The sequence below is a fragment of the Cydia fagiglandana genome, chromosome 12 (genome assembly GCF_963556715.1).
Source record: "Cydia fagiglandana chromosome 12, ilCydFagi1.1, whole genome shotgun sequence".
In the NCBI taxonomy this organism is placed as follows: Eukaryota; Metazoa; Arthropoda; class Insecta; order Lepidoptera; family Tortricidae; genus Cydia; species Cydia fagiglandana.
The window spans coordinates 5,849,412-5,863,837 of record NC_085943.1 but is presented as its reverse complement, the minus strand read 5'-3'; the positions used below and the strand labels follow the sequence as shown (position 1 = coordinate 5,863,837).

At 35.9% G+C, this 14,426-nt stretch overlaps 1 protein-coding gene across 1 annotated transcript in view; it reads left to right on the top strand.

Annotated features, from left to right (window-relative positions):
• LOC134669493 (limbic system-associated membrane protein-like) overlaps positions 1 to 14,426 on the top strand; it is a 124,559-nt gene that overhangs the window by 74,880 nt on the left and 35,253 nt on the right. Inside the window, exon 3 of the mRNA XM_063527080.1 lies at positions 2,349 to 2,527. Coding sequence (XP_063383150.1) covers positions 2,349 to 2,527 — 179 coding nt within the window. The remainder of the gene's footprint in view (positions 1 to 2,348; positions 2,528 to 14,426) is intronic.

Genomic DNA, 14,426 nt, shown 5'->3' with positions numbered 1-14,426 from the left:
TAATCTATGGTATCGAAGGGGTGTTAAAGGGGGGAGGGTATCAACCGGAAGCCTTTGTTTGCAGCTTATCGGTCCGTGTGTGAGGTACTTAAACGAGAACGTGTATGAATAAGTGCGGAAAAAATCTTCCAAGGCCTCGTGCGTGTAACGATTTGCTGTTTCGTTTCGGTATTCCGCAAAATCAGAATGCCTACCGCGAACCACGTTGTTCGCGGTAGGCATTCTGATTTTGGTTCTGACGTGTTTCGTCGTTGTTGTTTCTCTGTTGCACTCGTAAATTCGTACGTAAGTGTGACAGGGAGTCAAGACGTCGAACGTGGCGGTGGACCCTCAGTAAATATTACGGGGCGCCGAACTATTTCTAAGGGGATACAATGACTCTTCATTAAATCAAAAACATTTTATTAATTGCTAATACGCGAAATGATAATATGTACAGTCACCTGCAATAATATGTTACTGTTAAAAAGCCTCAAAAATATGTGATACGGCTTTATGGCTCTACAAATAAAATCGTGTCAGATATTTTTGCGGCCTTCGTTGTGTAACACATTATTGAAGGTCGGTCGGTCTCAACCTACTTATTTAAAACTTTGGAGCAGCTTTTGAGGTAAGGTGGGGTAAGACGATCACAGGGATAAGACGATCACAGGGGTAAGACGATCACAGGGGTAAGACTATCAGTTGTATGGAATCCTCATACTGTTTGTCTTGCCCTGAGCAACATAAACTATCGGCCCGATTCGAACTTTAATATACGTCGGTTAATAGATCTAGAAATAATTAGCAATTATATCATTCATTAGCAAATAATTCAATTGGTGGCAATTGGGAGAGCTAAATAGAGCATGGCAACCTGCGCTCCTCGTCTCGCAATGGCCACACATCTGCCAAATACTAGTTTTTAGTCATTAGTTTTGATTTTTATATTATAGTTTTCATTCGTTCTTTTATTTTTAGTAATTAACATAGTTTTTAAGTTTATACCTACTAATAACGCTATGGATCAATGATCTGAAAAAACGATTTTTATTTTTTATTTTTTTATTTTTTATAATTAGTATTTTTGGCACAGTACAGCCAATTTTAAAGGGATTTATATTGTTTACTCTGTTACTCAAATTACTTTTTATTTGGTGTTTGGTGTTTTTCAATTGTACTTTCAACATTTACCAAGGAGCCGTAATGAAGAGGGACGTGAAATAATATAACATTGCTCCTAATGTTAATTTGTCGATGTTTTAACCTAAATACATAATAAATGTTTAATATTAAAATATTAATAAAATAATGAGGGGATAGGTTTTAAATAATAATGAAAGTTGTTCCTATAGTCGAAGTCGTGTCAGCGAACGGTCTCATAGCGAAGAGTCTCGACCAACACCTAGAGAGACTCTCGCTAGGTGGTTGGATCAAGGGTCAGATGCAGAAGGCGGTAATTTTGGACACGGCGCGTATAGTACGTCGATTCCTCACTCTGCGGCCCTGACCACCGGCAGCTTGGGCCCTGCCCCGATGCCGGCGGCACCCTAGGTTAGGTTTTTTATAATGTGTTTATAATTTTTTTTTATTGTTTTGTAAGTGTTTTTATATTTTACTTTTATATTCATATTATATTTAACCTAACTTAAGAAGAAAAATAAATAAAGAAAGTATTAATAATAAGAAGAAAAATAAATAACTGAGAATGAAGGTATTCAAAAACCGTACGATGTAAATTCCGAAATTGGATTTTCCCATTGCTAATATAGACCCAGCAAATTCAGGTCAATTCGTCGAATTTTCATCTCTACAAATATTATTATAAATGATAAAATAACTCATTTTGATTCGTATTGGTTTTATTTTGTTTAATGTTGTATAGTTAGTAATTTCTTCGCGTTGGCGTGGTGAAAAATTTTGTGTTCCAGCACTCGGTGACAAAATTTGGGGCATTATCTATAGTTAATTTTTTTTGCATTAGAAAGAACTCCGCAGAAGTAAGCGTGCAGTTTATATCAGGCTCGTTAATTGTTAATAATTATTGAATTATCTAATGTAGCATGGTTAATACATATAATTTACTTCAAATTGTTACCGCTAAAAGTGCCAAATTTAGAACCACAAGTGAACTTCTGCAAAGTTCTTTCTAATGCTAAAAAAACGGACTATATGAAAAGGGACCTAATTGTCGTTGGCGCTTACGCCGCACATCATAGTGCGGCATTGTATTTATAACTGAGCATCGTTAATAATGGCGTAAGCGCCATCGACAATAAGGTCCCTTTTCATAGATAACGTCACATTTGTTTAACCCTCGTGCAACAACAAGTTTGCCTCCTTGTAAAACAAATAACTATTGTTGTCAGGCATGTCGTCCGGCGGCGGCAGCGTCAGCGACCTGGACTTATTCAACACGACGACAAGTTACAACGCGACAGACGGCGTGGAACCGCACTTCGACAATGCGACAAAACGCGACTACACGGCGGCTGTCGGCCAGGCTGCCTATCTGCACTGCCGCGTCAAAAGTCTAGGCGACAGAGCGGTAAGTTAAGATTAAAAGTGACATTCCATTACCAACTGTAGCTGCAATACTGTTCATTTTCTATGGAAATTGACGATGACAGCGACGCGTTTCCATTGTAAAATGAACAGTATTGCAGCTGCAGTTGGAAATGGAATGTCACTCTAAAGGTGACAGTCCATTTCCAACGACAGCTGCATTACTGTTCATTTTACTATGGAAATTGACAATGACAGCGACGCGTTCAGTACCGGTAGTGCAGCTGCGGTTAGAAATGGAATGTTACCATAATGTCCATGTGGAAAAGATACGAAGTTTATTGCAGCGAAGTCCGTCATAGGGCAAAAACGCTCGTATACGTACCTACGTCACTCACACTCACTGAAAAAGGAAGAGTTTCACTCCTTATTTAAGTGGAGTAGGTATGGATACTACAAAAACAAGATTTAAAAACGGCGAAAGACCTTGTAGACGGGTGTTTCTTATAGAAGGTCTTCACAACATTGATTTTACTAAACTTTTCTTTAGGTAATAGTAATTTTGGTGTTTCTCCGTTCTAGAAATATTTCAAAATTTTAACTTTTTGACGATCTTCAATATTTACTGCAAAGCAGCAGGTAAATTTTAGTGGGGCCAAACAAACTTGTCGCTTCAAAGTATATTTAGGTGAAAGATTATTTTATGTCTCACACATTATCGCTTCACAAGAGAAGGTATTTTATTTTATGGCCTTTATTTTATGATACGTGGAATTGTTTGTGTAAAACTCAAGAGCTAAAATAGATATAATGATCGAGAAAAGTGAAACTAACGATGTAGTGCATAATTATTTTCCATAGTATTTTCACGGAAACGTACGAACGTGACTCGCTTTTTCAGTCAGTCTCTGTACAAAAAGTACTCAGGTTGACTAAAGTAGCATGACAAATACGAACAGAAAATACGATAGAAAATTATTCTGTACTACATCTATACGTTGCACGATTGAGAGATCTGTACTTAATCTAGTTTAAATGTAATATCTATTAAGTTTCTCATTGTTCACGCTTAAAGTTCTAAACCTATTGAGATGAAACTTGGTGCAGATATCTACAGAGTTATAGGTCCCGAGAAGGATATGTGGTTTAATAGCTCCCCACCCACTTTGTTTAATACATTCGTACTAAATTGCGACCCCTATTGAACCCTAAAGGGTATGAATTGCGGAACAAAATGTATTCTGTTATTTTTAAGTGAAGTATAGTGTGACAAATTCATTCAAAATCCATTGAGCCGTTTTTGTGTGAAGGAGAAAGAATCATCCTAAAAATGTAATCATACATATTTCACATTTAGGTACAATTACCATTGCCAGAATGGAGAGTAGGCAATGTAGAGAGGTAATTTTTTTATTTATTTAAATATAATTTTTATTTATTTAAATAGTCTAGCAAAGTATATTTTGTGTTCCAAATAACAAAACCACAAGATCCTCTTAATCATCTTCATATAGCAAGAAAGAAACTAAGAAATCAATACATTACTTAACAAAAACTTCTACCAACCGTAATTAGTCAATCACTCTTATTTTTGCTCAAGAATGTGTCCGAATAATCCCGTATGAAGAAACTTTATACGAAGTGTTAAGATAACAAAAGCTATTCATTATAATGAAATACGGTATCGTTGCTTGTGATGAAGGACCGAGTTTTTCACACACTTTTTGTCGGTCGTTCTTATTAATATACCGGTCCATTTATATAATGTCTTGAGTCAGTTGAATGGGATTTATAGAAAAGTTAGAGAAGTTTTTGGTTCAATCAGAATCATATCTTATCTCGTTTTACAGATAAATATATTCTTTGAAAAACGATAATAAAGGGGAAGATACTTTAAACGCAAACTGTAGGTGACAAAGTGTAAAGATAATATATACTCGTACATGTACTAGTTTTTGCCCGATGCATTTCTACTCTGATATTTCTTCGATACTTCTTCTCTTCTTCTTTCTTCTTTTCTCTGCTTCTTTTTCTTCTTTTTTTCTTGTTTTCTCTTTTCTTTTCTTTTTTTCTTATCCTTTTTATTTTTCTTTTTTCTTTTTCTTTTTTTTTTTGGTTTCTTTTTCGATACTTTTTTAGAGTTCCGTACAAAACTTTGTTCACTGAACACTTATGGGATCACTTCGGTCTTGCAAATTAGTTAAATACGTTTACTATTAGCTTTATCAATCTATAGACAGAAAGCTAGCCTTTGAGATTGATTGTACAAGGTAAAGAAGAGCAACGAAACTCGATAGTCCTAGACTATCATTATTGGTCTGTCCTCCGTCAGGAAAGGCACCTATGAAGGCACCTCAAGTATGATGCAGGTTTGAGAATTGTGGGTTTAGTGTAGTATTAAGAGGAATTATCAAATTCGATAAAAAAACTGCTGATGTTAACGTTATTCATAGTCATCTTGCAGTTTCATAATGGATGTTAACAAAGACGGCAGTCTAGTCTGTAGCAGTAATGTCGCTGCAGTAGGTAATGCAGCTTCGGTTGCCATCCGAACGTCACCTATAAAAGATTCTATTGAGTTTTGCGGCAGAGTTCAATACCCACCGTTTTGTGTTCTATGCTTTAAAACAAGGCCTTAGCTGTAACGTCCATACCATTTATAAGCTATAGGTATATCTATTCTTTATCCAATTTAAATTGATGTTCGCAAGGGGAGCTTACTATAAATCTTCAAAGTGACAGGACTCCCCGGCACGTTTCTCTAGATTAATCAATAGCTACCTTTGGTTCCGAACAACGAACTTGTTAACGAACCTTGCTAAGTCACAGAACAAGTAATACTGAAGTAAAGAAGGTTTACTTGCCTTAAACCCAGCCAGTAAGATAGGTACATAAGTTAGTAGGATAAAATATGGAGTAAGCCATGCCTGAGCGCCTACCGCGAACCAGGTTCGACGTGTTGTCTCTCTGTTGCACTTGTAAATTCGTACGTAAGTGTGACAGGGAGGCAACACGTCGAACGTGGTTCGCGGTAGGCTCTCTGGTTACGTCTTGGAAGTTTGGTTTCTATTTTCTACCATTGATTGACAACAGGCCAATTCAGGTATTTTTCTTGTTTCGTATAATAGCGCTTTTCTTCAAATAATAATACATAGGTATACACTATTTGCATTAAGTGTGTTTTATTACCTACGCATGAAATAAGAAATATACGCTCGTGTATAGAATTTCCCGCAAACGTATCTGGCCGCTGTGACCTCAGGTATTTATTTTGTATGGAAGGGTGCCAAAACGTAAACCAAGAATTATTTCGATTAGTAGAAGTATTATTTCGGTTAGCAGTGTCTTACGAAGCCTGACTCAGTTATGAGATATATCGGAGCACGCACTCTAACCCCTTCACAATATAGGCGTCTTCATATATTTTTGAGCGCCTTGGCCGCTCCGAATATATCATGATGGAGACTGAACAGAGGTTAATTTCGTTTTCAGACGATACATATTTATATGAACTACAAAACAATTCAATTAATGTAAATCTGGTATGGCAGAATATTTGGATGCAGCCTATTGTCGTATTTCTACGATTTCTGTTTAAATAAAATACGCGACCCAGATTCAAATATTGGCACCAGCAGTCACAATACTCACAATCTGCGTTATAATATTTTTATTGGCTTTAAAATGATTCACGCCATAAAATGCCCGGTCGCCGATATAGTCTGTTCTGTGAGACGAACGCAGATTTTCCTACTTTGTTGAAAACGAGAAACAAATGATATCAATTCATACATTGAAAATATATATTAATAAATTTAGTGTGATAATTATTGTCGTATATTCTTGAAAATTCATTTCAATTGTGGTACTGTTGGGAGTTAAATATTGTCTTTTGAGATAGTCAAAGTGACGATGGTCTAATTTAGTATTTAAAATTTCTTAATCTAAAGAAATATTTTTATAAACAAGGGCCATCATTCTATTGTTACTAAAATTTATTGTCGTAGTAATAGTTCAATGAGTGGTAAACGGTACGTTACTAAATTAATCATGTGATAATAATATTATGTAATAATTAACAATGTACCTATCCTGATATTTTAATTAAGCTGATTATTTAATTAATGTGAATGACATATAAAAACTAAATACCTATTGCCTAATAACTTGACATGTAATATTTAAAATATTATAAATAAATGACTATGACTACCTCTGTCAAGGTTATTTATTAAAAACCTAAAGTAACTGAAACCCATTGACTAGTCGAATCGAATTTTTCGCTATCGATACCGCCGGCCTAGCTAAGGTGACAATCGCTTGCGCTTCGCTATCGAATCGCTTTATGTCTCTCTATCACTCACAGCATAAATAATAGTACTAGGTACAGAAGACTCACTCTCTGACAAAACGCGTCTGTTACGATCAGGAAAGATATACCCGCTAGGTGGCGACAGCGCCACGCGCGGCTTATGGCAAACCCCAAAATTGGGGTCGAACGGATGTACTTTTAGCTACCTGTAGCAAAGCGACGAAATTGCGGAGTGAGACACGCCTGGTGACAGTGACATTTGCGTTTCGTTCGCTACGGTGCGTTATATTGACATGTTGTCTACGGGCCCTGAACTTCCTGATTTATCAAAGGCAGAACATGCATATGACAACTTGACTAGTTCAAAGTGATATCCGTTTACCGTGGGCGCCGTAAGTACGTTACTCGTAGTTTGTCACAACCGTGTGTTACAAGGTAAACGTCTCAGTGCTCGACATGCTAATATCCAATTGTTGACATCTCACACCTTCTGTTACCTTTATTGTAACTTGTGTTTAGAGATGATAATTTTGTATAATCGTATATTGTGTCCACGGATTTAAAATATTCATCGCTCGGACTATTAATAGAATGCGTATGGAATTAAGTGCAGCATGGTCCAAAGTGTCGTAAAGTTACTGAAAGTGCCACTTGTTTCACAGTTTTCACACGCTCTGCTGATTTCATTTCGGCAGGCGGTTTACAGTTGCCAAAGTTCATGTGGGTGGGGCTACGTAGTAGATGAGCCTTGAAATTAATATCGTTGCACTGGGGCCTTTGATTTTAATAGTGAAAATATAATTACTAAATAATTACTATTTTTTATTTAGTAATAGAATCGAGCAGATTGCTGACTTTCCACACTTAGCAATTGTATAACTGTTTTATAATATGGCAACAATCAGTTTGGTTATATGCATAGTTGCACCAAACAAAGTCTGCAGCGGATTTGATAGGCCACGCAGTGTAAGTGTTACGTATACGTCATAATTTCATAGAAGTTTGACGTCTGAAATGACACTTGTACTGCGTGGGCTATCAAAATCGCTGCAGACTTTTTACGGTCTGACTATATTAAATATGTATATCCGGAATACGACTACTTTCTGCACGATTTTACTGTGTCTACCGTATAAATAACTTTATATGACGTGAAATCTGAGTAGCTAGCTGACTTAAAGTGGTTCAAGCCTTCAATTATATGCAACAGCGGTCGTCCCTACCCGTCCGGACCAAATGTGTTCACTTCGACTAGTTTAAGCCCGCATATCTTGTAGGAATAAAAATATGTCAAAGGAACAGCTTAGTCGATGTCCGAGTTTTCGTCCCAGTGCATGTCATCTTTAACCTTTAAAATGCATAGGCGTTTTATATAAAACGCTTTAAATAACGTTTTAAATAAAATGAAACGTAGGTACCAAGTGTGTTCGCTTGGACAACTTTAAGCCCTCGTGTTTTGTTTGCAGTAATAAGAATTTGCATGTCAAAGTGGGAGTCAGATACCGTTTTAAATATCATTATAATATCTAGGTAGTTTACCCTTTTGATCTTGAAAGTTAATGATAATGGACCCTTCTCTTTGGGACTTATGTCATGTATTAACTCACATTATAGACTGGTCTAACGCGAATTATATTCAATTACCTTATATCATGGTCTGAGGACGTTGTCAAAGGCTGTTCCAAAATTTTCGATATTTAGGTATGTATCTCAATAAATGTTTGTGTAGCTAGAGAAAATATACATTAGAATCTAAATCTGTGCTTGTCCTTACAGGTGTTATATCTACAAAAACAAACAACCTAAAAACAGTATAATACCAAACGCAAAGTTCATATAAGAACGTATCTAAACATTTTCAAACCGCAGAATTTAAGCGCTTACCGATCCTGATTCCGAAGAGTTTAAGGGCTTACTATGTAAATGCAGAGTTAATTTTGAGATAATCTGTTCGTATTTGCACGTATCGTGTGTATTCAACCGAGTTTGCTCGGGCTTCGCGGGGCTTTAGGCTTTCATGCTAAAACAGTGGTATGACTTTATTATTGCAAATGCGTTGAGTTTCATTTATTTGGGGATTTGGAAAATATAGCTCTTAATCCTTTGGATTTCCGCGTTGACGATCTTTTAAATCAATCACGATTGAAGTTTCTATAAATCAATTCAACCGTGTTCGATTTGTTTACTAGGCGCCAGCAAACGATATTGATCATTATTTATGATTTTTAAAATTCTAGTTTTGTTGATCCATGAGGAACCATGGCACACACATTGTGATTTTTGTATGTTCATGAACCATTAATAATAATTATTAGTAAATGGTATAGTGTAGGTACCTAACCAATTTTACATGAAGATCTTTAGTTTTTTTTTTCAATGTAAGTTCCCTAAAAAGGACTCAAGTATCTACAGCAGACTCTAAAGCTCTCAAGCTAGGGTCTCTAACAAGCTGAAAATAACTTGAATTTCAACTTTATTATAAGAGTCTGAAAAACTGAGTCGAGTTTTAAAACGGAAAAGTCAAAGAACTCAATTCCTTGCCAACACTAAAGCTACGTCTTTAATATCATCATAATACGAATAAATACACAATTAAGAGCCAGTGAGGCATAAAAGTATTAATGGAAACGAAAGAAAAGTAATAAAATGTCACCAACGGCCTCTTTCGTCGGGAAACATATTTTTATTGCTTGCTGTCATAACAAATCGTAATACGAGTCTGATAATCAGATAAGTAGAACGATTTATTTATGTTACAAAAGAATAAAAGGCTAATGTTTATTGATTGCTTTTATAATAACGCGTTGGAAATCTATAATGATGCTGCCACATTAAATAAATTATACAGTTTAACTCACGTATTTTAGTAAAATAATTGATGTACGAGTATAATTAGCTTAACGTTAGTACCTTTGTTTGGCATAAAGTTTTAAGTCATACATAATGTATTTTTTGTTATATTTATCATTAGTGAAACTGTTTTCTTTTCAGGATTTTCGTAAGGTTATCCTAAATATAGATAGGTTAGGTTAGGATTGTTTTATGGCAATCCTGAAAAGTGACGCGTTTCCGAATCAAACGAAACGAAAACGAAAATGAAAACAAACAACGGCACGAACGAAAATGCGGACAAACAATACATTATGACTTAAAACTTTTTGGGAAACAATAGAGATCCTAGTATGACTCACGACTGTTTAATTCGATTAAATAGAAACGTTGTAATACATAGTGTGACAGAGTCACAACATGATAGTATTGATAGTTTTTATTATTTTGTCGTATCGCATTAACATTTTATGACAGCCAGTATAGGACCATCATAACCAGATTACGAGTTCCTTATGGATTCTTTTATTATCTCATTTATCAAAATCAGCTAATTATTTTTATGACACGGTGGTACACACGACACAAACCTGCCCACTTACATACATTTATCTACACGCACATCTACCCTTATGCCAGGATCGCACGTACCGAGTAGAGTGGCGAGACAGTACAACGAAGTATGAAATTGTTACTCGGCCGAGTAAAAATCCCATACTTTGTTTTACTGTCTCGCCAGTCTACTCAGTACCTACGTGTAACCGAGCCCTTAATCGGGTAAAAATTTACTTCCACAGTTTGTGAATCGTTACTTCACGATTTCTGAAGGTATTTGCAGTACTGGTAATAGTATTTTAAAAGCTTCGCTGCTCCAAAAACAATTTGTGTAAAAGTTGGCTGAGCTACAACACATAACTTCCAGACAACCCGTAAAAATGTGTATACGCAGCATAACAGTGTTTAACTTTTCAACCTCGTATCTTAAGTTATAGCAGTGAAAAAGTGACCTTATTTTATACGGAATAGAATGCATAATCGCTCTTCTTAGAACAGAGTTTAGAAAATACGGATTGGAAGTCTATTTGTTCGAATCACGCAACGTTAAACATACGACAAACGCATACATTGTAGCATTTGTAGCGAATGGCAATACATCTCGTGAGCTCGACATGTAAATGTAGTGTATGAAAAATAGGTCAAAACAATGGAAAACATTTAGCTGAAAATACTACATTGCTACTTTAATATATAGCTATGTTTTTCACATTTAAAAAAAATATCAATGCGAAGGCTGTGAAGTTATTAAAGTATTTTATACTTCAAGTTTATTTACAGTAGCAAAAAAGTATGTAACTTTAATCAGTCTAATAAAATGCTTTATAATAACAACCAGGTTTTATGAGGATTAAATTGGTTATTCAAATTCTCACTTGAGCAAGAATATTGAATAAAATTATAAGTTTTACAGGTAGTAAATTTTAGAGCTAATAATTATTTTGAACTGCAGCATTAAGTATCTCGAAAGGATGCTGATTCTGTTCTACTATTTTGATATGGCGTTCATATTATTTTGATACGACCTTACCAAAGTACGCCGTTGCACCAATCAGCGTGAGCCGCTAACTATTGCTGATTGGTAATTTCAAAATGTATTCAGGCGTCGTATCAGGCATCTCGCTCACACTTTTCGGCATACTTGAGATGCTTGATGTTATGACAGTCGACATTGAAACAAGGTCTTATCGAAACGGTATGCTAGCCTATTAGTTTGTTCCTGAGTTATGAATGTTTTCTATGGATCTACTAATATACAGGATGATTCAGGAGACGTGAGCAGGACTAACACTGCGCATTTCGTAAATTATAAGCAACTGTTTCGTATCAGTATTAGTGAGGTTAACGTTAATTTTCTAGTCATGTTGAAAAAAAAAGCTATTAATTTATTTACGACATGCACGGTCACCCTACAATTAGAATACTAAACTACCGATATTCTGTGTCAAATTAAATGTCATCGCGGTCTGGTTACTTTTGAAAACTCGTATCTCACTCAAGTTTGGCAGTTTATTTTCTTCGTAATCATAATGCTGTCATTACGGTTAAAGAGGTTTTATGTTTATTAATTAGGTCTTGTAGGGTGACCATGATTGTAGATAATTAAATTTGCCCTCGCCAAAAACTTACAAAATAGGATAAAGTGTGGTTGTTTCACCTAAATACGACGGTGATCGATCAATTATCAGTTACTGAGTGTGCAGGATTAGTCCTGCTCACGTCTCATGAATCATCCTGTATGTAAGATTTTTTATTAGCCTATGTATGTGTCCCACTGCTGCGCAAAGGCCTCCCCTCTCCCTTTTCCAATCCTCTCTGTGCTGAGCAAGATCCCGCAAATCCCGTTTCACCGCATCTAAGTCGTCCGCCATCTCTTTCTCGGCCTGCCTCTGCCACGACTACACTGAAGTTGACAAGTGGCTATTTTGGCCCATCTCTTCATGAAAGTAAGATTAATGGTAACATTCCATTTCTAACCGCAGCTGCACTGCCGGTACTGAAGGCGCGACGCTGTCATTGTCAATTTCCATAGTAAAATGAACAGTAGTGCAGCTGTCGTTGGAAATGGACTGTCACCTTAACGTTTGTATGATTATGTCTAATTATTTAGAATAAGATCAAAACCATGACAAATTTTGAAATCAGAATTGACTTCACTGTTCAGCTTTAAAGCTTTTTATTCCGAAATGGAACCTAAAAATTGGCTAATAAATCCGTCGTGCGAGTTGCTAATTCAGCTAAAAGTCAGTCAAACGGTCAAACGATCCTCTATGCCGTTTATTGGCAATGCCGCTAAGCTCCGTATATAGCATTTGATTTTCCGAACGAGTCTAAGTACTGAAGGAAATGTCGCGTGAGCCGAGTACCGAGCTCAGGGATAAAGCGTAGATTACCTCCCAAGGAGACGGCATTTTAAACATGTAAAAGATTTATTAGAATTAGTTTAAACTGGTTACTTACGCAGTATTGAGTTGAGTTTACTTGTTATCACGTATTATTAATACGTGAGTAACCCGATTAAAATAATTTTAGTATGTTCATGTTTCACTGGAATTTTCTAAATAAAATATAAAACGACTTACGGTCATCACATAAGAGCTATTTTATTTTGTAACTCAATGTTGTAGCACGCAAAAGATTGCGTGCTACAACATTTTTATTGTATAAGCTCATGTGTAAACAAATTTTGAACGTATGGATATTTGTAAATTTGTTAACGCACAGTTCATAAACACATGCACGGCTTAAATTGGCCCACCCAGTCACCCTTAGCTCAGTATTCACGTCATATTATTTACTTCGTCTTTAATTACACAATTCAAAAGCAATAGAGCATTTAATAACCAGAGTCGCCTTTAAGAGCTTACCCCTCTGCCGAAAACCTTGCACAATTGTACAAACTTTTGTATAGACTGACGTTTATCTGAGATGGCTATTGTATGTTACGTACAAATCTTGTACAAATAGCCATACATTTGATGTGCCCCTCCCCCGAGAAAATCGGCAGACTGTTTTGTACAGACAATTACAGTCAAGTTGTCTCCAGTTACTAAATACTTAAAACTAAAAAGTGAAATTCGTCCCGGTATATTTCCTGATAAATTGGATATAGGCTATGAGGCTACGATTGAATAGACTATGAGCTATTGAACTACCTGTAGTTGAGCCTCATTCTAGGCTGTATCGTCACTTTCTATTCTGGTGAAATTTAGCTCATTCGTTGGTCTGTTAATTGTGCACTCCCATAGTGTCGTTTAAAGAATCGGTTTCTGTGTAGTAGGTATTACAAGACTAGCATTCATTAGAGGCACTCTGGTCCTGTTATAAAATAAGAGCAGTTGTCACAAATCTCTTTTGCCCCATCTATTAGGTGGCATCTGTGATGGGAATAAAGCAAAGAGAATTGGGTCGAGGCTCGTACATTTTGGAACAAAGCCAGCTTTGGTCGCGGCGATTTTGTTTTATTTTATAACTTAAATATTGCCTGACGCTGCTTTCTGGTTAATGATGGTGTTGTTCCATTTGAGGCTGAAGACATCAGTTGGAAGATTGAAAATGTTGTTTTTAGGTGATATTTATAGAAAAGTTATTGGAATAAATCTAAGATGCATAAAATAGTGCAACCTAATTTCACTTTACAGACAAAGTACCTAGATGATGATGAACAGGACCATGGCTTTCTTTTATCTTTCATCGTACACGGCAGGGAGAAGTTGACAACTCGAGACTCAAAATTGAAGAAATTTGTACCCTAATGTATGTAATTCTATTAAAAGTTCAAATTTGTTTTTTTTATATATCAAGTTATCAACTTCTTCCCGTCATGTAACATTACAGTATTTACAATGCTAACTATCTACACTAACAAGATATTGGCATAAAACCGTCAAAAATCACTAAATAAAATGCGAGAAAAATGGATGAAACGGTTCTTTAGTCTTATACGAGTAGGTATATTAGTTGCAGTTCCACAAGACATAAAGAGGCCAAAGGCTTTCTCTGAACTGAACTTTGATGTAGGTATCAAGTGGAAACCCCCCTCCACCCCTCCCCCTCAATAATTACATGAAAAAACTTAGTGACTCCACTTCTTCTTTGGTTGACAAAACGCTCTATTTCATCGGGTACAACGGTCACTATATTATGCAATAAAATTAAATTCAAAAAATTTAAAGTCAAGTTTTCTGATGTGCTGGGTACAAAAGATAAACACCATGTAAGTTTTTCACGGTAATATTCTATTTAC